Source organism: Geotrypetes seraphini, chromosome 5 (assembly GCF_902459505.1).
Source record: "Geotrypetes seraphini chromosome 5, aGeoSer1.1, whole genome shotgun sequence".
Lineage (NCBI taxonomy): Eukaryota > Metazoa > Chordata > Amphibia > Gymnophiona > Dermophiidae > Geotrypetes > Geotrypetes seraphini.
Genome location: NC_047088.1, coordinates 264,660,307 through 264,687,766, shown reverse-complemented (window position 1 = coordinate 264,687,766; position 27,460 = coordinate 264,660,307). Strand labels below are relative to the sequence as shown.

At 43.9% G+C, this 27,460-nt stretch overlaps 1 protein-coding gene across 3 annotated transcripts in view; it reads left to right on the top strand.

The window, feature by feature from the left end:
• The window catches only part of CFAP65 (cilia and flagella associated protein 65), a 351,728-nt gene that overhangs the window by 139,796 nt on the left and 184,472 nt on the right, over positions 1–27,460 (top strand). For all 3 annotated transcript variants that reach the window (XM_033945108.1, XM_033945107.1, XM_033945109.1), the window contains one exon: positions 19,588–19,833. In XM_033945108.1, coding sequence (XP_033800999.1) covers positions 19,588–19,833 — 246 coding nt within the window. The remainder of the gene's footprint in view (positions 1–19,587; positions 19,834–27,460) is intronic.

Below are 27,460 nucleotides of genomic sequence, written 5' to 3'. Positions count from 1 at the left end.
AAATCGTGCCAAACGAACCTGATTGAATTTTTTGATTGGATGACCAGAGAGCTGGATCGAGGACATATGCTAGTTGTAATTTACTTGGATTTCAGCAAAGCCTTTGATACAGTTCCTCATAGGAGGCTGTTGAACAAACTTGAAGGGCTGAAGTTAGGACCCAAAGTGGTGAACTGGGTCAGAAACTGGCTGTCGGACAGACGCCAGAGGGTGGTGGTTAATGGAAGTTGCTCGAAGGAAGGAAAGGTGACTAGTGGAGTCCCTCAGGGTTCGGTGCTGGGGCCAATCCTGTTCAATATGTATGTAAGTGACATTGCTGAAGGGTTAGAAGGAAAAGTGTGCCTTTTTGCAGATGATACCAAGATTTGTAACAGAGTAGACACCGAAGAGGGAGTGGAAAATATGAAAAAGGATCTGCAAAAGTTAGAGGAATGGTCTAATGCCTGGCAACTAAAATTCAATGCAAAGAAATGCAGAGTAATGCATTTGGGGATTAATAATAGGAAGGAACCGTATATGCTGGGAGGAGAGAAGCTGATATGCACGGACGGGGAGAGGGACCTTGGGGTGATAGTGTCCGAAGATCTAAAGGCAAAAAAACAGTGTGACAAGGCAGTGGCTGCTGCCAGAAGGATTCTGGGCTGTATAAAGAGAGGCGTAGTCAGTAGAAGGAAGAAGGTGTTGATGCCCCTGTACAGGTCATTGGTGAGGCCCCACTTGGAGTATTGTGTTCAGTTTTGGAGACCGTATCTGGCGAAAGACGTAAGAAGACTTGAGGTGGTCCAGAGGAGGGCGACGAAAATGATAGGAAGCTTGCGCCAGAAGACGTATGAGGAGAGACTGGAAGCCCTGAATATGTATACCCTAGAGGAAAGGAGAGACAGGGGAGATATGATTCAGACGTTCAAATACTTAAAGGGTATTAACGTAGAACAAAATCTTTTCCAGAGAAAGGAAAATGGTAAAACCAGAGGACATAATTTGAGGTTGAGGGGTGGTAGATTCAGGGGCAATGTTAGGAAATTCTACTTTACGGAGAGGGTGGTGAATGCCTGGAATGCGCTCCCAAGAGAGGTGGTGGAGAGTAAAACTGTGACTGAGTTCAAAGAAGCGTGGGATGAACACAAAAGATTTAGAATCAGAAAATAATATTAAAGATTGAACTAGGCCAGTTACTGGGCAGACTTGTACGGTCTGTGTCTGTGTATGGCTGTTTGGAGGAGGATGGGCAGGGGAGGGCTTCAATGGCTGGGAGGGTGTAGATGGGCTGGAGTAAGTCTTAACAGAGATTTCGGCAGTTGGAACCCAAGCACAGTACCGGGTAAAGCTTTGGATTCTCGCCCAGAAATAGCTAAGAAGAAAAAAAAAAAAAATTTAAATTGAATCAGGTTGGGCAGACTGGATGGACCATTCGGGTCTTTATCTGCCATCATCTACTATATGTTAGAGAGAAAAAAACCCAAACAGACAGACAGACATCTACTCTAGCACCCGTTAATGTAACGGACTTAAACACTAGTATAATCTAATCTTCCATTTGTGCGTCACACATCCCTATATAGGCTCAAGGAGGAAGGGGGAAAGTAGTAGGGGAGGGGGTATGAAGAAGATAAGATAGGGGATACAAAATGGGGGAGTTATACAGAAACGAAGACTGTTAACTGTCAAAGAGGTGGGTCTTCAGGTTTTTTTCTGAATGTGGTGTAGTTTGTCTATTTCCTGATAGTGTCTGGTAGGCCGTTCCAGGTTTTTACACCCAGGTAAGTTAGCATAGAGTGGAAAATTTGCTTGTAGTGGAGGTATTTTGTGGATGGCAGGTTTAGTTGGATTCTGTTAAGGAGTCTTTTTCATGAGATAATTGGATGAGAGGGGCTGCTGAGCTTCTGTATGGGATCTGGTGTAGGATACAAGACGGTTTGAAAATTATTTGGGATGATACCAACATGGATTCACCAGGGGTAGATCATGCCAATCTAACCTGATTAGCTTTTTTGACTGGGTTACTAGACAACTGGACGCCGGAGAGTCACTAGACGTGGTATATTTGGACTTCAGTAAAGCATTTGATAGCGTCCCTCATCGAAGATTACTAAACAAGCTAAAATCGATAGGATTAGGAGACATTCTAACTACATGGATTGGGGATTGGCTGAACGGCAGACGTCAGAAGGTGGTGGTGAATGGAACCCCATCTGAAGCGTCGGACGTGATCAGTGGAGTGCCGCAGGGATCGTTCCTGGGCCCAATTCTATTCAACTTATTCATAAGAGATATGACACATGGACTTAGAGGAAGGATATCACTATTTGCCGACGACGCCAAACTTTGCAACATAGTAGGCAAAAGCTCATTACCTGATACTATGTCACACGACCTACTGCTGCTGGAACAATGGTCAAATACTTGGCAGCTAGGCTTCAATGCTAAAAAATGCAAGATAATGCACTTGGGCAAGAGAAACCCGCGTAGAGCTTATGTACTAAATGGCGAGACCTTGGTTACGACCACGGAGGAACGTGATCTAGGAGTGATCATTAGTGAAGACATGAAAGTTGCCAATCAAGTGGAGAAGGCTTCCTCCAAGGCAAGACAAATATTGGGGTGTATCCGCAGAGGTTTCGTCAGCAGGAGACCTGAAGTTATGATGCCGTTGTACAGAGCCATGGTGAGGCCGCACTTGGAGTACTGTGTTCAGTTTTGGAGACCACACTACCGAAAGGACGTGCAAAGGATCGAGTCGGTTCAGCGAACGGCCACCAGGATGGTCGTGGGGCTCAAGGATCTCCCATATGAAGAAAGACTACAGAAGTTGCGACTGTACTCACTCGAGGAAAGAAGAGAACGGGGAGATATGATCGAAACGTATAAATACATCACGGGACGCATCGAGCCAGAAGATGATATCTCCTTGCCCATGGGTCCCTCGACCACCAGAGGACATCCGCTGAAAATCAGGGGAGGGAAGTTTCACGGCGACTCCAGGAAGTACTTCTTCACCGAAAGAGTGGTGGATCATTGGAACAGACTACCACTCCAGGTGGTAAAGGCCAGCAGCGTGATGGATTTTAAGAATAAATGGGATACTCTTGTGGGATCTTTAAGGAAGTAAATTCAGGGGGGGGATACTTGGAATGGGCAGACTTGGTGGGCTGTAGCCCTTTTCTGCCGCTTTTTTTTCTATGTTTTCTATGTTTTCTATATTGGGAGCCAATGTAGTTGCCTGATAAAGGTTGTGATTGAGTCAAATTTTTTTAATTTGTAGATTAGTCTAACGGCTGTGTTCTGGATGTGTTGTAGTTTGTGGATGAGAGAGGTGCAATAATCCAGTTGAGGTAGGACCATCATCTGAACGAGCAGAGCAAAGTGGTGTGGGTGGAAGTATCTGTGCCTAAGTTAGGCATCTGATGGCACCTAACTAGAAAATACTCCCATGATCCACCCCTAACCATGCCCACTTTTAGGTAGGTGCTTTGGACCAGACACCAACTTTTTATAGAATTGTGTCTTTCGAGTTAGGTGCCTAATTTGTAACTACGTCCAATTCAAGCCAATTATTGGTGCCAATTAATTTGTTATTTTTCTTTAAAAACTAGCATAGTACCAAAAGACTGGAGAGTGGCCAACGTGATACCGATTTTTAAAAAAGGTTCCAGAGGTGATCCGGGAAATTATAGACTGATGAGTCTGACACTGGTGCCAGACAAAATGGTAGAGAGTATTATAAAGAACAAAATGACAACATATTCGTAAACATGTATTAATGAAATCTAGCCAACATGGTTTTAGTCAAGGGAAATCTTGCCTCACCAATCTACTGCATTTTTTTGAAGGAGTAAGAACATAAGAATAGCCTTACTGGGTCCATCAAGCCCAGTAGCGTTCTCACGGTGGCCAATCCATGTCACTAGTACCTGGCCAAAACCCATGTTTTAATAACAGACTATGGCTTTTTCCTCCAGGAATTTATCCAAGCCTTTCTTAAAACCAGCGACGCTATCTGCTTTTACCACAATCTCTGGCAACGCGTTCCAGAGCTTAACTATTCTCTGAGTGAAAAAATATTTCCTTCTATTGATTTTGAAAGTATTTCCCTGCAGTTTCATCGAGTGTCCCCTAGTCTTTGTAATTTTTGACGTAGTGAAAAATCGATCCACTTGTACCCGTTCTACTCCACTCAGGATTTTGTAGACTTCAATCATATCTCCGCTCAGCCGTCGCTTTTCCAAGCTGAAGAGCCCTAACCGTTTTAGTCTTTCCTCATACGAGAGGAGTTCCATCCCCTTTACCATCTTGGTCGCTCTCTTCTTTGAACCTTTTCTAGTGCAACTATATCTTTCTTGAGATAAGGAGATCAGAATTGAATGTAATACTCCAGATGAGGTCGCACCATGGAGCGATACAGAGGCATTATAATATCTTTGTCTTGTTAACTATCCCTTTTAAAATAATTCCTAGCATCTTGTTTGCTTTTTTGGAAGGTTTCATTGTATTGTCTACAATGACACCCCGATCCCTTTCTTGGGCACTAACCCCCAAGGTGGACCCTAGCATCCGATAACTATGATTTGGGTTATTCTTCCCAACATACATCACTTTGCATTTGTCCTTGGACATCCAGTCTTCTAATTTCCTAAGGTCTGCCTGCAATGTTTCACAATCCGCATGCATTTTAACAACTTTGAATAGTTTAGTGTCATCTGTAAATTTAATCACCTCACTCGTTCCAATTTCCAGATCGGCATTCCACTGTTTTCTCTCCTCCATTGAAAAAAATGACCATTTAACTCTACCCTCTGTTTTCTGTCCTTTAACCAATGAACATGTGGATAAAGTGAACCTGTTGATATTGTGTATTTGGATTTTCAAAAGGCATTTCACAAAGTACCTCATGAAAGACTTCTGAGGAAATTAGAAAGACATAGGATAAGAAGTAGTATCCCATTATGGGTTAAGAACTGCTTGAAAGACAGAAAACAGACAGTAGGCTTAAACAGACAGTTTAAATCAGGGATCTCAAAGTCCCTCCTTGAGGGCCGCAATCCAGTCGGGTTTTCAGGTTTTCCCCAATGAATATGCATGAGATCTATGTGCATGCACTGCTTTCAATGCATATTCATTGGGGAAATCCTGAAAACCCGACTGGATTGCGGCCCTCAAGGAGGGACTTTGAGATCCCTGGTTTAAATGGTCAATATTCTCAATGGAGAAGGGTAAATAGTGGGGTTCCAAATCCAATACCTTTCTCAAATTTGTTTAAGAACTCTTGAAATTGACACAAACTCATTGAAAAACATCTTCCTGCTTTAGACACTTTGGTGGTGAGACCTCATTTGGAATATTGTGTTCAATTCTGGAGACCACATTACCGGAAAGATGTGCTGAGAGTTGAGTCAGTTCAGCGGATGGCCACCAGGATGGTCTCGGGGCTCAAGGATCTTCCGTATGAAGTAAGGCTGAATAAATTGCAGCTGTACTCACTTGAAGAACGAAGAGAGAGAGGGGACATGATTGAGACATTTAAATATATCACGGGTCGTATCGAGGTGAAAGAGGATATCTTTCGTCTTATGGGACCTTCGTCCACCAGAGGGCATCCGCTGAAAATCAGGGGAGGGAAATTTCATGGTGACTCCAGAAAGTATTTCTTCACTGAGAGGGTGGTCGATCATTGGAATGAACTCCCACGGCAGGTGATTGAGGCCAACAGCGTGGCAGATTTCAAAAATAAATGGGATATTCATGTGGGATCTCTAATGAGGTAAGGGCAGGAGGTTGGTGAGCAAACTCAGGGAGAAGGGTCACTGGAGTGGGCAGACTTGATGGGCTTTGGCCCTTTTCTGCCGTCATTTTTCTATGTTTCTAAAGCACTTCAAATTATGCTAAGGGGTGAGCCTCAGATCCCCGTGCGTTGCTAAATTTTACAACTGCACTAGAAAGGGAATGAATCCTCACCGGCTCTTAATCCCCCTCCTGTCCCGCTAAATACTGCTATGATTCTTCAAAGTACAACTTAGAACATCAAAAAAATTCAAGGAATCAAGCAACTTAGCTGTAGGGCAAGGTACATTAGTAGTTTAAGAATTTCTCTGCATCCCCACCAATCCTCGCCAACGTCAAGTTAGCTGCCGTTTCGCCCACAAGCTGCTTCAGGGCTCCAGACCAATATCTGCAAAAATAAGAATAGAAAAGTTACAGGGAATGTGTCTTTTTTGCAGAAAAACATTCCAACAATGTTGTGACTTACTGTGGCGTACTGTCTTACACGCTCACTATGGCAGAGACAGCCTCAGGTGAAGCTGCTCCCAATTAAGTAACATCTGACATCACTCACGTTGTGCACGTTTTCAGCTGACTAGCGAGTCTAAAGCCTCGCTCTCAAATCAGGTGCCAAATTAAAATTTGCAGTCAATAATAATTCCCGAAAGCAAAATGGTAAAATACACATTCTCAAAACAGATGTCAAAAATGAAGGTTCTACATGTGAAAAATTCTCCAGTCACCCCATGGTGATTGTTAAAAAAACAAATGCCACTCGGTCTTCTGATTTAATCCATCCGGTTCTTCCGAATACAGACGAAAAATCCATTCTTTTTTTTTTCTTCTGTAATACATTACATTACTGACTTCTATTCCGCCCGTACCTTGCAGTTCTGGGCTGATAACAAAAGAGACATCTGGACATTTCCAGGAGAAATTACAAGAAGATTGGTGGATTACCAGAAGATTGGTGAATTACAGTTTTGGGAATGGGATACAGCATGGAAGATTGGGCTATTCCAGTAGATTTACAATTTGGGGAGATGTACTAATTGGGGAAAGTGCAGTTCCAGTATATATACAGTTTGGGAAGCAGTTGACATGCTTGAGGCTTTGAAGAGTAAGGATAACTGGAGAGGGGGAGAGGTTGAGGGAATTACATGGAGGGGAATCCAGGGTTAGAGTTAAGACATCTGGATAAATTTTTTGAATAGTTGAGTTTTGATTTCTTTACGAAAAGATTTGAAGTCGCTTGTTGTTACCAATCTCCTGTCCCCTCCTCTCGGTATCGGTGGCACATGGTCCAAGATGAAATATTTAAATTCCCTGGGGTTGTGGCCTGCCTTGTCAAAGTGTTCAACCAATGGTTCCTCTGTCCTGTGACATGTTAAATTACTTCGATGTTTACTCATCCTGACCCAGAAGGGTCTTGATGTTTGTCCAATGTACAACTTTGGACAGGGACATATCTATAATAATAAAATGCTAAGCGCACTCTTACCGTGTGTTCCCTGATCCCTGATCTGTAGGTCCATGGTCGGCAGGAGTGCGCATGCGCGACACCAGGACTCCTCCTCCTGATCCCCAGACACGCTGACCGCCTTCGGTCCCGCGGGCCTCTCAAGCAGCGGCAGTGGCAGGGATGGCGGAAACGTTACCAAGGCGGCTGTCGGCTTCAGGCGCGCACAGCGGCTGTCGGCACCTGCAGGCCGTGGCAGCTTGAGGTGGCTGTGGCGGAGGGCAGACGTGAACGGAAGTAAGGGGTGCTTCTGGACAGGGGAAGAGGTGCTGATGGACAGGGGGGGTAGAAAAAGGAAGGGAGGCCTACTGCTGGACAGGGGGAGCAGGAAAGAGGTGCTGCTGGACAGGGAGGGGCAGAAAAAGGAAGGGAGGCCTACTTATGGACAGGGGGAGCAGGAAAAGGTACTGCTGGACAGAGGAAGAGGTGCTGATGGACAGGGGGGAAGAAAAAGTAAGGGAGGCCTACTGCTGGACAGGGGGAGCAGGAAAGAGGTGCTCCTGGACAGGGGAAGAGGTGCTGATGGACAGGGGGTTAGAAAAAGGAAGGGAGGCCTACTGCTGGACAGGGGGAGCAGGAAAGAGGTGCTGCTGGACAGGGGAAGAGGTGCTGATGGACAGGGGGGGAAGAAAAAGGAAGGGAAGCCTACTGCTGGACAGGGGGAGCAGGAAAAAGGTGCTGCTGGACAGGGGGGAGGTTTTGTTGGGACCGCTTAGAAATTTCTTTAATAATTCCTTGGAGACAGGAGAGTTTCACAGAATGGTGACAGAAATGGTGACAGAAAAGAAGTGGGAAACTACAGGCCTTTGGTGGTTGCAAAAGTATTGGAAGTGTTCAGAGAAGAGTTAAGTTTTGGAACTCATTGTCAGAGGATGTGGTAGTAGCGATTAATGTAGCTGGTTTTAAAAAAGGTTTAGACAAGTTCCTGCAGAAAAGATCTATAGTCTGCTATCGAGCATGAAATGTTGCTACTATTTGGGTTTTTACCAGGTACTTGTGACCTGGATTGACTACCCTGAAGATGGGATACTGGGCCAGATGGTCTGACCTAGTAAGGCTATTCTTATGTTCTTATGAAAAGGGTAGTGAACTTCTTGGAATCCAATGGATTACAAGAACTGGGGCAACATGGTTTTACCAATGGAAAATCATGCAAGATAAATCTGATTGATTTCTTTGACTGGACAACCAGAGAACGAGATCGAATAAATGCAGTAGATCAGTGGTCTCCAACTCAAACCCTTTACAGGGCCACATTTTGGATTTGTAGGTACTTGGAGGGCCTCAGAAAAAAAGAGTTAATGTCTTATTAAAGAAATGACAATTTTGCATGAGGTAAAACTCTTTATAGTTTATAAATCTTTCCTTTTGGCTAAGTCTTAATAATAATATTGTCATTTATAGCTAGAGAGACAGATGATCAAGAAAATGTTTTAGTTTACTTTTGTGATTATGATAAACATACTGAGGGCCTCAAAATAGTACCTGGTGGGCTGCATGTGGTCCCCGGGCCGCGTGTTTGAGACCACTGCAATAGATGTAGTCCACTTAGATTTCAGCAGTCTTTCACGTGATTCCTCAAAGCAGGCTCATAAACTGAGTAGGCTGAAGTTAGGATCCAAAATGGAGAGCCGTATTAGAAACAGGTTGACCAACAGATGATAGAGGGTGGTGATATTATACTAACTTTATTTTTATAGTGCTGCTAGAAGTATGCAGTGCTGTACATTAAACATGAGCTTATGATCTAATTAAAACACAAACAGATTAATAACAGGCTATTATCATAAATTTAAGGATGTATGGGGGCCATTTATAAGTTATTATAAAGAATAATTTACACTTTTCCAATTTTTTATTTTTTATTGTGGTATGGGGGGGTTATTAACAATATATTCTAATGATAAGATATTATATTTATGTGGTATATCTATTTGTTGGAAAAGTGATATGGGAGGGGGGAGGATTAAATTTTCTTGTTGAAAGATTGCTGATTTTCAAGTGATGCTGTATCTTACGTGTTTGTTATTTATTGTACACTTGTTGTAAATTATAAATGAATAAAGATTAAAAAACAAAACAAAAAACAACAACACATAAACAGAACAAATAGGGGTTAGGGAATTTCTCACAGAGGAATAAGAACATAAGAATAGCCTTACTGTATCAGACCAATAGTCCATCTTGCCCCGTATCCCGTCTTCATGAAGGCCAATCTAAGTCACAAGTACCTGGCAAAAACGTAAATAATAGCAGCATTCCATGCCACCGATCCAGGGAAGCAGTGGCTTCCCCCATCGCGACCTTAGAATTACAGGGTTCTAAGTGCCAATTTTCAGTATTTTAAACTCCGATGATTTCTGGGTCTATCTGACATGTAGATGTTACAACACTCACGAGGATTTATTGTAACTTAACCGTTCCTTCATTTCATAAGAAATTGCATGGTTCTATGTTGTAACCAGACAGACTTCGTGCCTGCCCTGGTTCCAGTTAGTGTTTCTACTAAGACTCCCAGCAAAACCCGGAAGAGGGTAGGTAAAAGCTGTCCTAGTGAGGATCTGGCTGATTCTCAGGTTGACCACCAGAGGGAGCCTGAGTTTCCCAATAGTTCCCTAGACCAGCAATATTCAGGGCACCACAGGAGGAGCTCTAGAGCTGCCTTGAGGACTGCTGAATCAGCCAGGCTAGGGCGTAGCCCAATCAGTATAAAACCAGCAGCTGTGTACAAGCAAGGAAGCAGGTTAGGGAGAAGGTTGGGACCTTTCCTCCCTGAGAGTCTCCTTGGGCCAGGCAAGAGCGAACCAGTTACACCCATGGAGGTGCAAGAGGCTGGAGATATCCTGGCAGAATCTGTAGCTGAGCTGGAACTTCCAATGGAGACTAACAACCTGCCAGAAGAAATGAGCTTGGCTGAGGAAGCCATGGAAGTTGGTTTGTCCACCAGCTGTACCTGCTAACCATTGAAGAAACAGTGAGTGCATTTTGTTCAGCTTTCTTTGTTTGAGTGACTGTTTGAATGAAGCTGAACCTTGGAGGACTTTCTTTTTTACTGTTTTGCATTTTGGTTGAAGCTGATAGTGCCTGAACGGAGGGAGAGGTTTGCTATTATCTGGGAGGGAAAATTTGAAGCTATTATAAGCTGAAATTAAAGCAAACCTGAGGCACTCTCCTTTTCCTGGCAGTGCAATGCTTGGCTGCCAGAGGCTTCCTTTTTGAAGCATTAACAATAGGGTTCCCAGTGCCTTTTGCCCTATTGAGTTTTCAGTGTTTGTAAGGAACTGATTGCCCTGCTTAGGAGCAGGTTTAATTGATTGCTAAAGAAAGCATAAAGCCCAGTGAGGTGAAGAAAAAAAATATATATATATTTTTTTTTTTGGTGTTTGAATTTATGTTTTGACTGTTCCTTATTCTGCGATTTGAATTTGAACTGAAGACCTTCTACTTACCTGTTGTTGGTAGGACTACTAATAATCCTGACTTTATTTCCTTAAAGAAAATAAATCCTGAGTTTTGATTTACTTATTTTTTCTGAAGAATTGTGGTTTATTTTTGCTTTTACTCTTGGTGTCATTCCATGTCTGCAGGGTGACTCCTGTCTGGGTCACACGCAGGTGTCGTTGCTTGTGTAATCACTGTGAGGTGCTGTGGAGGCTTGTTCAGGCCACAGTCCCGGGTTACACATATTTGGTATCAGGAGTGGGATAGTGCACCTCCTGCAGGCGACACCAAGGTACTGCAATTTTGAAAAAAAAAAAAAAGTTTTCTTTTGGTGTCATTTTGAACTTGTGCTGGAAAGGCATATTTGACTATCCTTTATTTTTGTAATTGGACTATTGAACTATTGACCAATTGTTTGTTTGAAAAATCCTAATTTTTGTTGGAGTACTTTATTGGAAGAAACTTTCCTGTTACCTACTCGGAGGAGGAGTTTCTCACCGGAAGGCGGAAGCCGGAATAAAGATTGCAGCATATCCTGTGGAGGAGTGCAGCGAGGAGCTCAGTTGGAGTTCGGAGGTGGAAAGAACCGGACCAGAGTTCCAGAACCGGGTTCCAGGATTTTCAGAGGGGCAAGCCGTGCGGAGAACGACTGGAGGCCAAGGAGGCCTAAACACCAAAGGCGCAGACTCACCAGTGCTATCGGTAAGAGTACCTAGGCTGGGGGGTCTGGTAAAGGGGAGGAACACGCTTACCAAGCGGCCACACTTGGGTTTCTTTTCTTTTTGTTTGCCTTTCAGGTCCGGATTATGGAGCAGGCCCAGATCCTAGCCACACTTGCCGGTGAGCGGCAACGCCAGTGTGATGATTTGAAATCGATCCTGAAGTCAAGCGAGGAACGCTGGCAGGCGAATCAGGAAGCAATGATGCGGCAACATGGGGAACTTATTTCCACAATGCAGGACCAGGCCAAAGCATTTTCACAAATTCTTCAAAAGACTGCTATACATCCTGCAGGACAGACATTACCAGCTGTATCTGTTCCAGCGCCGGTAGGACCTAATCTTTTATCGCATTTAAACTTATGCAAGATAGCACCTGGGGATGCACCGGACGATTTTCTTAATTCTTTTGAAAGAATTGCTGTGGCTGCTGGATGGCCTCCAGAGCAATGGGTGTACCGGTTGTTGCCTTGCCTGGCCGGGGAGACTCTAGCGGCATTCCAGACCCTAGGGCCCGAGCTTGCCAATAGCTACCCTGTAGTAAAAGCCCATATATTGGATTTCTTAGGCTTCACCACAGAACACTACAGACAAAAGTTCAGGGCAACCACAATGCTTCATACAGAACGGCCTAAAGCGTTGCTTCAGCGTGTCACCAAACTGGCTGAAAAATGGCTGCAGCCAGTTCTGAATGATGCCAGGGCCTTATTCACAGAAATAGTGAGGGAACAACTATTAGAAGCTGTCCCAAAGAACATCAGGTCCTGGATTAAGAGACAGAACTGCAAGACTTTAGGACAAGTTCTGGAAGTGGCTGAAGCATTTATAGATGCCCAAGAACCTTCAGGAGAGAATATGAGTCCCTTAGCTCACCACACACCTAGATCGAACCCACGGGAGTTAGGCGAAGGTTGGGGTAAGAAGCCGCAGGTTAAGGATCCCTGTGGTCCAAGTCCTAAACCTAACACTCAGGGTGGGGACAGAAAGTGTTACAGGTGTGGAAAGCAGGGACACACACAACAGTTTTGTAGGGTCTCTTACCCCGAAGTTAAAACCAGGGTTCCAAATAAGCAGGCCCAGGTTTACAAGGAGAAAGAACCAACGGCCCATCAGAGCATGTTAGGTTCAAAGGCTCCAGGAAACGGGGGTGAGGTTAAATACCTCGTCAATGTATCAGTAGGGGGCCAGGTGGTGAAGGCGTTGGTGGATACAGGGGCAGATCAGTCCATGATGGCTGTTCCATTCTGGAAAAGGATCTTCCCTGGGGAAAAAGAGTCATTTGGGGCAGGCAAAGTGGTGATCAAATGCATCCACGGAGACAGTGCTCACTATACTCTTAGGCCAACTACTCTCCTGCATAAGGACCGTGTATACAAGGTTCCGATGGCCTTGATTCCCGGGGTCCCCTATGAAATAGTTTTGGGTCAGGATTGGGCCGGGTTAGAGGACTGTTTGCAAACTAAGCAGGGGTTGGTTAACACCCGTTCTCAAGGAAGGCCTAGCCTGGAGCCTGAGACCCCGTTGGGAAAAGTTTTTCCCTTTAAAAAAGGAGTGATTAGACCGGCGGCGCAGACACAGGCTAGGGCCTCCAGAGCACAGAAAAGAAGACAGCAACAGCAGAGGGCACAGAATCTTAGACAAACTGAGCGAAGGAAAGAATTTCCCAGTCTTCCTCAGGAAATTAGCAATACCTTCCCCACGTTTGCCCAAGAACAGAAGGCTGATCCTTCATTGAGGGAACTGTGGCTTCAAGCTACAGGACCCCAATCTGCTGGATCAGGCTTGAGAGTTATACGTGGCCTCCTGTACAAAGAAAGAGCTGGCACTTCAGACCAGGACGGAGGAGGGGAACAGTTAGTGGTTCCCAAGGGATTTAGGAAGGCCATCTTACAAACTGCCCATGACTCACCCCTCGCAGGACATAAAGGGATTCAGGCCACACAGGTACAGGTACAGCGGAGGTTCTACTGGCCTGGGTGGAGGCAAGAAATTGAGGATTTTTGTAAATCCTGTCCCACCTGCCAAAGGCTGGCTTTGAGCAAACCCGCACGGGCGCCTCTTGTCCCTATACCTGTGGTGGAAGAACCTCTCTCGCGGTTAGCCATGGACATTGTAGGACCATTGGAAAAGACCCCTAGGGGGTACCAATTCATTTTTGTGGTGATGGATGTGGCCACCAGATTTCCTTGGGCTTTTCCTTTGCGAAAGACTACCTCGGGGGTATTGATGAAGGAACTCATGGGGTTATTCTCTACCATAGGTTTTCCGAGGGAAGTTCTTTCTGATCGGGGAAGCAACTTTTTGTCCAGGGAAATGGAGGAATTCTGGAAAGGACTTGGGGTGAGACATATCCGAACATCTGCATATCACCCTCAAGCCAATGGGTTAGTCGAGAGGTTTAATCAATCCCTAAAGCATATGTTAAAGAAGGGATTGGAAGACAATTTGAGAGATTGGGATCTGTTCATCCCTTTTGTGCTGTTTGCTGCTAGGGAGAAAGTACAGGATTCCCTGGGGGTTAGTCCCTTTGAATTATTATATGGGCGGACACCCAGGGGACTTCTGGATGTGATTAAGGAGGGTTGGGACCCTCCTGAAGAGACAGGAACAAATATTATTTCTTACCTGTCTCAGTTGAAGAAAAGTCTGGCACAAGTGTCCAAATTGGGACGGGAAAACCTTGAGTGGGCTCAGAAAAAGCAAAAAGTCTATTATGACCGGGGAGCTAAAGAGCGCCAATTCTCGATAGGGGACAGGGTATTAATATTGGTGCCCTCAGACCCTCATAAATTTCTAGCCCATTGGAAGGGTCCCGCCACGATTATTGGAAGGGCTGGTCCATTGAGTTATAGAGTTAAGGAGGAGCAAGGTCGGGTACAAACGTATCACGTCAACCTCCTTAAGGCCTGGAAGGATAGGGAAGCCTTAGCTCTTATAGCTCAGCGCTGTCAGGAGGACGATCTAGGGCCCCAGATAGCGGACTTGGGACAGGCTGAAAAAGTGAATGTAGGGAAAGAGTTGTCTGAATCACAGTCTCGTCAAGTACAGACACTCGTTGGCCAATTCTCTGATGTATTTTCATCGGTCCCGGGACGTACTAAGGGGGTTACACACGACATCATTACCAGTCCTGGTAAAATAGTCCGAGTGAGGCCTTACCGCCTCTCGGAGGAAAAGAAGAAACTGGTTTGTGAACTAGTTCAAGAAATGCTCTCCCTAGGGGTTATTGAGCCTTCACAAAGCCCCTGGTGCAGCCCCATAGTTATCGTCCCAAAGGCAGATGGATCTCCTAGGTTTTGCATCGACTTCAGACAGGTCAACGAGGTGTCACAATTCGATGCTTTTCCCATGCCAAGAGTAGACGAATTACTTGATAAATTAGGTCAGGCACAGTATCTTTCCACTATCGACCTGACTAAAGGGTATTGGCAGATTCCATTGACCCATAGTGCTAAACCCAAAACTGCCTTTAGCACCCCGTATGGGCTATACCAATTCACCCGCATGCCGTTTGGACTGCATGGTGCAGCTGCGACTTGTCAGCGGGCAGTAAATGAAGTCTTAAGGGGTCACCATGCTTACGCTGAGGCCTACCTGGATGATGTGGTAATATACTCATCTTCGTGGCAATCTCATGTGGAGCATGTTAGAGCAGTGTTGGAAGCTTTAAGGAAGGCAGGCTTCACTGTTAACCCGAAAAAGTGTTTTCTGGGCCAGCGAGAGGTCAGGTACTTGGGATACACAGTGGGCCGCGGACAGGTAAAACCTTTGATTGATAAGGTAAAGTGTATCCAGGAGTATCCTCGGCCTGGCACAAAAAAACAGTTGCGAGGGTTTTTGGGCCTATTGGGGTATTATAGGAGATTTATACCTGACTTTGCCACCAGGGCCACCCCTCTTACCAATATGTTAAGAAAGGACGTTCCGGATGTGTTGCACTGGGAGGAGGAAGGGGTGAAAGCGTTTATGGATTTGAAAGATAGTCTGTGTAGGCAGCCAGTATTGGCAGCCATTGATTTCAGCAGACCCCTTGTCCTCCAGACTGACGCATCTGGATGTGGATTGGGAGCGGTACTCAGCCAGGAGAGTCAGGGCATAGAGCACCCTGTCCTATATTTGAGCCGTAAGTTACATCCCAACGAGAGAAATTATGCAGTGGTAGAACTAGAGTGCTTAGCTGCAAAGTGGGCCATGCAGACACTTGAACACTATCTAGGAGAAAAGCACTTTACGTTAGTAACTGACCATGCAGCTCTTAAATGGTTAGGTACCATGCGGAACAACAACGCTCGCCTTACTCGCTGGTACTTAACCTTACAAACTTTCAGATTCTCTGTGGTTCATCGCCCAGGGAGTCTGAATACTAATGTTGATGCTCTGTCACGCATCCCTGAAAATTCGAGTCGACCCCATGCTTATAGGGATAAGCATCATTTAAGGGAGGGGGTATGTAACCAGACAGACTTCGTGCCTGCCCTGGTTCCAGTTAGTGTTTCTACTAAGACTCCCAGCAAAACCCGGAAGAGGGTAGGTAAAAGCTGTCCTAGTGAGGATCTGGCTGATTCTCAGGTTGACCACCAGAGGGAGCCTGAGTTTCCCAATAGTTCCCTAGACCAGCAATATTCAGGGCACCACAGGAGGAGCTCTAGAGCTGCCTTGAGGACTGCTGAATCAGCCAGGCTAGGGCGTAGCCCAATCAGTATAAAACCAGCAGCTGTGTACAAGCAAGGAAGCAGGTTAGGGAGAAGGTTGGGACCTTTCCTCCCTGAGAGTCTCCTTGGGCCAGGCAAGAGCGAACCAGTTACACCCATGGAGGTGCAAGAGGCTGGAGATATCCTGGCAGAATCTGTAGCTGAGCTGGAACTTCCAATGGAGACTAACAACCTGCCAGAAGAAATGAGCTTGGCTGAGGAAGCCATGGAAGTTGGTTTGTCCACCAGCTGTACCTGCTAACCATTGAAGAAACAGTGAGTGCATTTTGTTCAGCTTTCTTTGTTTGAGTGACTGTTTGAATGAAGCTGAACCTTGGAGGACTTTCTTTTTTACTGTTTTGCATTTTGGTTGAAGCTGATAGTGCCTGAACGGAGGGAGAGGTTTGCTATTATCTGGGAGGGAAAATTTGAAGCTATTATAAGCTGAAATTAAAGCAAACCTGAGGCACTCTCCTTTTCCTGGCAGTGCAATGCTTGGCTGCCAGAGGCTTCCTTTTTGAAGCATTAACAATAGGGTTCCCAGTGCCTTTTGCCCTATTGAGTTTTCAGTGTTTGTAAGGAACTGATTGCCCTGCTTAGGAGCAGGTTTAATTGATTGCTAAAGAAAGCATAAAGCCCAGTGAGGTGAAGAAAAAAAATATATATATATTTTTTTTTTTGGTGTTTGAATTTATGTTTTGACTGTTCCTTATTCTGCGATTTGAATTTGAACTGAAGACCTTCTACTTACCTGTTGTTGGTAGGACTACTAATAATCCTGACTTTATTTCCTTAAAGAAAATAAATCCTGAGTTTTGATTTACTTATTTTTTCTGAAGAATTGTGGTTTATTTTTGCTTTTACTCTTGGTGTCATTCCATGTCTGCAGGGTGACTCCTGTCTGGGTCACACGCAGGTGTCGTTGCTTGTGTAATCACTGTGAGGTGCTGTGGAGGCTTGTTCAGGCCACAGTCCCGGGTTACAATGTACAGAAATTAGTCTATGCATGGGATGACAAGGTTCTAACTGTGGTACAGTTAATTCTAAGGTCACGCCATGTCTATCTCAACAGCAGACTATGGACTTTTTCTCCATGAACTTGTCTAAACCTTTTTTAAAACCAGCTATATTAACTGCTACATTAACCACTCTTACCACAACCTCTGCCAATGCGTTCCACAGCTTAACTATTCTCTGAGTGAAAACTATTTCCTCCTATTAGTTTTGAAAGTATTTCCCTATAACTTCATCGAGGGTCTTTGTAATTTTTGCTGGCTTAAAAAAATCAATCCACTTGTACCCATTCTACATACTCAGGATTTTGTAGACTTCAATCATATCTCCTTTCAGCTGTTTCTTTTACAAGCTGAAGATCCCTAACCTCTTCAGTCTTTCCTCATATGAGACAAGTTCCATCCCCTTTGTTAGGAATAAAGTTAGGAAATTATTTTTCAAGGAGAGTGTGGTGGATGCTTGAAATGCCTTCCTGTGCTGTGAGGGAGGTGGAGATGAAAATGGTGATGGAATTCCAAAAAGTATGGGATGAACACAGAGAATCTCTAATTAGAATATGAATGGTATAAATTGAAGAACTAAGGCCAGTAGTGATAAGAGTTGCATGATCTGTGTTCCCTATATGGCAATTTGGTTTAGGATGGGCTTGGGTGGGCTTCAACGAGAGCAATTTTGAACATAAAGGTGGTGCTGGCAGACTTTCATGGTCCGAATCCTGCAAATGATGAGGTGGTTTGGATAGGCTGGAGTGAGTTTAGATGGCAACTCCAGTAGTTGGAACCTAGGACAGTACCAGGTGGACTTTACGGTCTATGGCACAGAAATATCAAATTTTATTCAATAATGTGTATAACTAATGGACAGACTGGATGGACCATTCAGGTTTTTACCTGCTGTCATTTACTATGTTACTATATTATCACTGACTGCAAATTGTCTCTTGAACCTCAAGTTAGTTTATTGTTGAAATCATGTTTTTGAGCATTAACCCCGTCCCCATGGGAAACCATTCTATGTCATTCTTTAGTGTCTATCTCAACCTCAATCCTTCTATACCACCAGTGAGCGTGTTGTTGTTTTTTAAAAAATCTTTATTCATTTTTACATCTTACAACAAGTGTATCAATAATTGACAATTGAAATTAAATACATCACTTGAATTTCTATCATATTTAACATTAATACATACAATTTAACCCCTTCCCTCCCACCCCTACCATAACATATCTAATCTAATCTAATCCTTAGGTTTGTATACCGCATCATCTCCACGTTCGTAGAGCTCAGCGCGGTTTACAGTGGAAGAAATAGGAAGGAACTACAACAGAGGGTTAGAGGTAGAAGTGTGAAGAAAATTTAGATGACTTGGGATGCCAAGATATAAGAGTTTCCTTGATTCCTAAATTGGAGGGAGACTTACATTTTTGTGAAAAGCCAGGTTTTCAAATGTTTTCAGAAAACTTGGAGGGAGCTCAAGTTCCGAAGAGGGGAGGTAAGGTTGTTCCAGAGCTCAGTGATTTTGAAGTGGAGAGAGGTCCCTAGCTTTCATGTGTGGGAAATGCCTTTTAGCGAGGGGAAGGATAATATGCAATCAAATATATCCTATAAAATATTATTTTCTACTGATCCAAACCTTTAATAAAATTCAGAATTCCCCCTCCCACCCCTTCACTTGTATTGCACTTATAATGGATAAATGGTATCTATTCATTACAATAATTTGTCAATGGCCCACAGATCTCTTTAAATTTTTTAAAATTCCCTTTTTGTATGGCTATTGTTCTTTCCATCTTATAGATATGACACAATGAGTTCCACCAAAAACTGTAATTAAGTCTGCTCCAATTTTTCCAATTTTTTTGTGATATGGCGACTCCTGTCATAATCAATAAAAGCTTATTATTGTTTAATGAAATTTGGCTCTTTGTTCTCATTGACATACCAAATAGAATCATATCATATGATAAAGCCACAGGATTCTCCAATAAACAATTTATTTGGGTCCAGATTGATTTCCAAAAGGTCAAGATTAAGGGACAATGATCTAGTAACCCAATCTCAAGATTACAATGCCAGCATCTATTAGACTTGGAGCTATTTAACTTCTGTAATCTAACTGGGGTCCAGTGAGCGTTGTTTAACCCGCAGCAGATATTCTTGTTCGGGGACTGGCAGTGAAAATCATGGTTTATATTGTTGGCTATCTTTTTTGTGGTTAAGGACAATATATAGCACTTAACTGTTTAAGCGACAATGCATAAAGATAGGACTGACTTTTATGTGGTCAGTTTTGCTGCTTAACTGAGGCAGTTAAGTGCTGAATATCAGCATTTTAACCACCAAAGGGCCGTCTCCACTGCTCACAAAAGAGCTGGCTTTCAGTTTAGCAGCCAGGAATTTTGCTTAATAGCTGCTCAATACGTGAAGCACTGTCTCTTCTCATTAGGTGTTTCCTGCAGTGATTGAGAACAGTGTCTGTCAGCGCAGCTTACTTCTCCAGAACACCGGAACTCTACTTATGGTCTTCAGCCTGAACTATGTCAGCTGTCCCTCCATCATGGTCAAGCCCACCTCTGGTTACATCCTTCCTGGAGCCCACCAAATCATTCTGCTAAGAACCAGTCCTAAAGAGACAACCATAGAGAGACGAGTCCTGTATTTGCAGTTTAACTCCTGTGAACGTTATACTCAGGTTTGTATGTTCATTTGTGAGCAGGAAGGTAGGAGAACATGCAGTCAGTGGTGCTGGAGATGGGATAATTTTTCTGTCAAATGCAATGCCTCAGCTAGGTGATGGAAAAAGAATACATTAAACCAAAATAGTACAGTTTTATGATCAGTTATTGAGGTTCTTGCTTAACTCCAATACAGGTTTATAGCTTTCATTTATTTGATATACTGTTATCTCATCTCCACTCCTCCCCCGTTCCAGCAGAGGTGAGATCGAAAGGGAAGCAGGGGAAACTTTTCTCCCTTTAAGTGGGCTATCGCCAACCGAAACCAGCGGCCATATCGGCGCGTCTCGAGCACCGCTCCGCCCACCCACCCCCCCCCGAGCCAGCAGGGGAAACTTTCCCCATGTTTAAGTCTAATTGTGAAATCTTTCATCGTTAAGCATAATCGTGAACCCATCCAACAGTAAAGTTCATTTACTAGCTCTCAAAAAAAAAAAAATATATATATATATATATATACATAAAGCAAAAGTAATCAAAAAATTATCTTAAATACCTGTTGAATCTTATAATCTGTTAAATGCTTGCTGTCTTCTTAATTTTTGTCAATTAATTTTTGTCAATTTTTAACTAATTTGTTAAATGCCTATTGTATCCAAAAATCTATGCTAATTTGAATACCGATTTGATAGCCAGATTATCTTCATCCTCCTACCACAGATCATTTTCAGAATAACTCCAATTCAGAAACGCTTTACTAGATCTGTCCAATATCGTTTGTGCTGATACCTAGTACTTTATTACCTAGTCGCTCCTCCATCCTTAACCTACTCTCACTCGCCTCAAACAGGCCATCTAACCCATAGATCTCTAATCTCTCATCATGAAGCCACCTTCATGGCTCCTTCTTCTCCTACTCTGCTCTTCTCTCAAACTCTTCCCCTGCCTGACACCCCCTGCCCCCAACCTTCTCGACTCTACAAATGCTCGCAATATCTGCCCTGGCCTCAGAATTCCCACGCTCATTCGCCCCAAACACCACCCATCCTACAAAAACCCTCGCAAAGTCAACCATGCCTCTCTAAAACCTGTCCTCGCTTCCACTCCCCCCAAACTTGCCTCACATTCTCTCACCCCAGTCCCAACACTCTATTACAATGCCAGATCCGCTTGCAATAAGATACAAATCTTGAAGGACCTACTCGAGGATTCTGACCCCGGATTCCTATTCATCACAGAATCTTGGATCACAAAAGATGACCAATTTACTCAAAACGAACTCTGTTCCCACGGCTACCAAGGCCTCTTCTGTCCCAGAACCAACCGAAGAGGAGGCGGCCTAGCCCTCCTTTTCAAATCATTCTTCGATGTCCAACTCCTTGAAAAGGGCAGCCACTCCTCATTAGAATACATGTTAGCCTCAGTCAATGACGAATTCCACCCTCATCCTCTGGGTATCCTGCTTCTATACCGCCCACCTGCCCCTTGGAACAATTCCTCCGAACTCGTCTTTGAAACCATAACAAACGCCTTCCTCAAATTTCAAAGATTACTGATCATCAGAGACATCAATCTCCACCTTGATGATGTCACCAACAAGGATACATCCGAATTTAATAGCTTCCTCTCCGCTTTAGGCTTCCCCCCCCCCCACATTCTCCCCAACCCACGAAAAAGGCCACACACTAGACCTCATCAGCTTTCTAGATCTTACTACTCACAAACCCTCAACTGATGACATTCGCTGGGAAATTGTCCCCTGGTCCGACCACTACCTAGGGGCCTTCTGTCTCCCCATTTTCATGTCACATCTTGGGCCCCCATCCTGCACCTCAAATTCTATTACCTTCCTTAAAAAATCTCGAGCAATCTGTTCTGGATCAATTTTCTCGACAAATTTTCCCCCATCTCTAAACCTGCAGAACCAGAATCTAACTGGCAAAACTGGGTCGCCCTCTCAGAGTCCACCTTCCATTCCCTCGCCCTTCTCTCCACTAAAACCATTTCCTACTCCTGTAAGGCCCCTTAGTACCTCCTATACCACAGAGAACTGAAACAGAAATGCCGTGCTCTGGAACGAAAATGGAAAAAATATAAATCCCCTACAGACAGACTCTCTTGGAGGGTCAACATTAAAATCTATAATACTGTTCTAAAAAAAGCAAGGAAAAACTTCTACGGTGACAAAATCTCCAAATCCAACAATCAGAGTAGCACATTATTTAACATCTGGCGTTCCTTAACCTCCAAAAATGACTCCATACTTCCTTCCTCCCTCTCAGCCGATTCTCTAGCAAAGTTCTTCAACGATAAGGTCTCCACCTTGAGGCGCTCCATCCCACATGAAATCTCCTACAAATCTCTGATTCCAATTGACCCCAACCCTATCCCAACAGACTCCTACCCTATCCCAGCAGACAGATCCTGGTCTTCCTTCGAATTTGTTTCCGAATCCCTGGTCTATAATCTCTGCCTCAAATTGAAATCCTGCAACTGTACCTTGGATCCTTTCCCCTCCTACCTCTACGAGAACACTCCCCCTTAGGCCATCTCATCTCTTACCATTCTCATAAACTCCGCCCTCCATTCGGGTCTCTTCTCCCCAGAAATGGGCCATATTACCTTAACCCCACTACTGAAAAAACCTGAGCTTGACCCCTCTACACCATCCGGCTACCATCCAATAGCTAACATTCCCCTTCTTACCAAGATGCTAGAGTCCATCATATCCACTCAACTATCTTCCTACCTTGAGAAATTCACCATTCTTCAACCCTACCAATACGACTTCCGTCCCAATTTCAGCACCGAATCCCTTCTGACCTCCTTAATCTCAAAAGTTCAATATCTCCATTCTCGCAACAAGTTCGCCGTCCTTCTTCAATTCGACCTCTCTGCAGCTTTTGATGTCGTCCATCATGATATTCTAATTTACCAACTCACCGAGATAGGCATAAACTCTACAGTCCTTGACTGGTTCTCGAAGTTCTTTCACTCCTGCTCCTACATAGTCAACATGAAGGGCACTTCTTCCTCCCCCTGGAACCCGATCTGTGGAGTCCCGCAAGGCTCATCTCTCTCTCCTATCCTCTTCAACATTTATATGTCCTCCCTTAAACTCCTCCATCTCTCCCCCCTTGAAACACTCTACACTTATGCAGACGACATCTTTGTCCTCCTCGAGACCGACCGGAACCTCACCAACCTCTCAGCGAACCTCATGTATATCGAACCTTCAATCCTTCAATTGGGCCCACACTGTGCAGATGAAATTGAACGAATCTAAAACAAAACTTCTCTGGCTCGGCCCAAAATTGGACCAACTGCCCACCTCCATCCCACTGTCCTCTGGCCCCACTCTGCATCTTGATTATTCTAGTAAAGTTCTGGGAGTCATCATTGACTCTACACTTTCCTTCAACAACCACCTCAACTCCCTAGTAAAAAAATGTTTCTTCAGCCTTCACATGCTGAGAAAAGTGAGATCCTGTTTCCATCATAAACACTTTGCCGTCCTTGTCCAATCCACCATCCTTTCCAGACTGGACTACTGCAACTCTTTCTACCTTAGCCTAACAAAGAAAAACCTTCAAAGACTCCAGCGGATTCAGAATACCGCTGCTAAGCTTATCTTCGCAAAAAGCAAATTTGACCACGTCTCACCGCTTTTATCCAAGCTCTACTGGCTTCCGATTATCTCCAGAGTCCACTTCAAATGTGCCTGCCTCACTTTCAAGATCCTACACGGTATCCTCCCTCCGTTCATTCCTCTTTCTTGGAACTCCTCTAACCCCAATTCTGCCAGATCCACCCAAAAACTGAAACTTTCCTTTCCTTCTCTAAAAGGCGTTTCACTTGTAGGAAAACTAGGTTCTTCCCTCCCTTTCAGAATCACTCAGCTCTGGAACAACCTTACCTCCCCTCTTAGGAATCTGAGCTCCCTCCAACTCTTCCGTAAACATCTGAAAACCTGGTTATTCTCAAAAATGTAACTCCTCCTCCCTCTCTGGTTATTCTAATCCTCTAAATTTTCTCTTCATTTTGCCTCTTCCCTCCACTGGAGTTCCTTTCTACCCTAACTCTTGTTAACCGTGTCGAGCTTTACGAATGTAGAGATGATGCGGTATACAAACCTAAGGTTTAGATTAGATTAGATTTACAATATCAATATTTAAAAAATCTAAAGAAAATCTCATCCCAAAAGCCTCCCTGTAGTCAAACCCCAAAAAGATTTCATGGTGAACCATGAAATACTTCTTCACCGAACAGGTGATTGATCGATGGAATGATCTTCCCCGCCAGGTCATCGAGGCCAGTAGCGTGCTCGACTTCAAGAGTCAATGGGAAAAACAAGTTGGAGTACTACAGAGTTATGCTCAATCGATAGATACTCCAGGGAGGAAGGGTCGTTGAGTGGGCAGACTAGTTGGAGAGAGGGTTCTCAAGTGGGCAGACTTGTTGGGCTGTCGGCCCTTTTCTGCTGTCATATTCTATGTTTCTAAACACACCCCCACCCCCATACACACCCACACCCACACACCCATACCATAAATAGGCTTTCAGGGACTTTAAATCTAGGTAAAGAAGTTTCAATTTTTAACAAAAAAGGAAGTAAATTTCATAAAACCAGTCCCACCACATAAAAAAGCTGTCTTTCTTGTTTATTCCAATCTTGCATCATGTAAATTTGGAGCGTCCAAAAACTGAGCTTGACTGGAATGCAAAGATCTAGCTAGGCAATATCTTCTCTTAGGCTTCCATGGCTGGTGTCATGATTGATGGATACCTCATTACAGTTAGTTTGAATGAAGGGGTCTTTAAGAACACATGGGAGAGGGAATGTTAAGTGATGAGGGTGGGATTGGGGCTTATGGATTAGTTGTTTTGGGTTCTTATGTTATAGAAAACTGATGCTGTTGGCATTTGGCATATGTGTCATGATATGTTCTTGCATCTCGCATGATCTATTGCTTTATAACTTTGTATTATCATCAATAAAAATTGCTTTAAAATAAAAGCATGGCAGTTCTGACCACTTTAGAAAGGTTGTGGAACTTGAGGGCAGTTGTTCCCATATCTAATCTAATCTAATCTAAACCTTAAGTTTATATACCGCATCATCTCCATGAGAATGGAGCTCGACACGGTTTACAAGAACTTAAAATAGTGGGTAGAGAAGAAGAAAAAGGATTACATGAACTTATGTGTAGAAGGGGGGAGAGAAAGGGGGGAAGGATAGAGCTACAATTTGCTGAAAAGCCAGGTTTTCAGTTGTTTGTGGAATAACTGAAGGGAGCTCAGGTTCCGCAGCGGGGTGGTGAGGTCGTTCCAAAGACCTGTGATTTTGAAGAGAAGGGATTTTCCCAGTTTGCCTGAATAGTGGATGCCGCGTGGAGAGGGGAAGGCTAGTTTAAGCCTTTGGGCAGTTCTGGAGGAGTCGGGACTGGAGGAGTTGAAAGACAGTGGGATAAGAGGAGGCAGGATTCCGTGAATGATCTTGAAAGCCAGGCAGGAACATTTGAAATGGATTCTGGAGATTATTGGAAGCCAGTGAAGTTTGGCAAGGAGTGGGGAGGCATGGTCAGACTTGCGTTTTGAGAAGATCAGTTTGGCTGCAGTATTCTGGATTAGCTGGAGTCTTAGAATACTTTTTTTTGATAGATTTAAGTAGATGGCGTTGCAGTAATCTAGTTTGGAGAGGATGATGGAGTGGACAAGGATGGCAAAGTGTTGTTGGCTGAAGTAGGATCTAGCTTTCCTCAGCATGTGAAGACTGAAAAAGCATGATTTTGCCAAGGAGTTGAAGTGGTCATTGAGGGAGAGAGAGGAATCGATAGTGATACCAAGGACCTTGCATGAGAACTCGAGCTGTAGTGTATCGCCTGTGGGTAGTGCGAAAAGTGTGGGCAGGTGTTCGAATTTTGGGCCGATCCAGAGTAGTTTTGTTTTAGATTCGTTTAGTTTCATCTGTACCGAGAGAAAATATGGAGAGAAAAGTGAGGCACAGACCACTATTCCATTTATTTTGTTGTGCTGAAAAAGAAAGCTTCTTCCAGCACATTCTGGACTTGAATGGTGAAAACTCAGCATTATGGATACACTATTTCTGGATGGTTATGCTGCAATTGGTGATCTTAGTGGTGTGCAGATAGAAGTTCCTAATGGCCTTAGACCTCAAAGAAACATACCTATACATTCCTATTTGGGAACCACTTCAAAGTGGGTCATCACTATCAATTTCAGCTCTTCCCTTTGGTGTGTCAACAACTGCCCTCCCCCAAACCTTCTCAAAGCATAGAAGACATTTTAATTCATCCATATTTGAACAAATAGCTCATAAGAGAAAAGTTGGAAGTAGAGAGCAAGCATACCATCTCTTGAGTGATCCAGATGTTACAGTTACTAGGATGGGCTATCAACTTGAGAAGAGCAAGCTAGAGACATTTCAATGCATTGAAAATGTGGGAACTTGCATTGATGCTTCATTTCCCTGAAAAAATACCTGAGCGGAGAATGTTCAGTCCTCAGAAGCAGATTCAAAGTCTCTTGGCATGGAAGAAGCCATGGTCCAGGGACTATATTGCATTCTTGATTTGATAATGGCAACTATAATCTTGGTTCCCTATCCCATGTAACGGTTGCTTTTGATCTATTGGTCATTGCAGTTAACAAGTTACAAAGCCCACCATCCATGAATAATATTGATTAAAACTAATCTGAGTTGATGGCCAGATGCATGCAATTCGATGAGATCCATGGCTTTGGAGGCCTCAGCCAAACAAAAACAGCACAATAGATATCCAAAATGGGTCTATAGCCAACTTTTAAAAAGGCTCTATTCTTTTTTTGTTTGGCATTGTCCTGTGTGCTTTGGATTCCTTCTCCTTTGCTGCTGGAGTTCATGACAGACACTAGCCTACTTGCCTGGGCAGTGCTTTATCAGGAGTAGATGGCTCAAGGTTATTGGTCTATGACCAAAGCCTCTTAGTTGATCACCTCGTTGGAGATGGGAACTATTTGGAAAGCAATTCTGGTTTTTTGGCAGTTAGTATAGGATAAGATAGAATATTTTCTAACACCTTCACATTGGTAACCAGGAAGCTGCCTTACTGATTCATTGAGCTGAGATTCATCTTCAAATGACATCAACATCATACATTTCAAGGTCCCATAAAGTGTAGGTTGGTCTTCTGAGGAGATATTCCCTAGATCTAGGGGAATGGGAGTGATCAGATGAGGCCTTTGCTCTCATTAAGAACCATTGAGGGACAACCCTTATGTTCTTATGCCCTTTGAGCCAATCAAAACAGCAACTCTGAAAGACTGGACACTGAAGGTAGTATCCAACCTACCATAAAGATACTAGGTGTAACTTTGGATCAGTGCCTAACCATGAGAGACCAGGTGGACTCCTTGATCAGAAAGGGATTTTTCACTCTCTGGAAACTCAGATCCATTAAAGCTTATTTCGATTTAGCGGCATTCAGAACCCTAGTCCAATCCCTCGTACTGAGTCTACTTGAGTGCCCCTGCCAATCCCCACGAGCACTTCCCAATCCTACATGACACAAACATATCCAATCCAGACCTAGGGTCCAGAACTCACCTAAGCTGGAACCACTTCACAACCATAGACTGGCAATC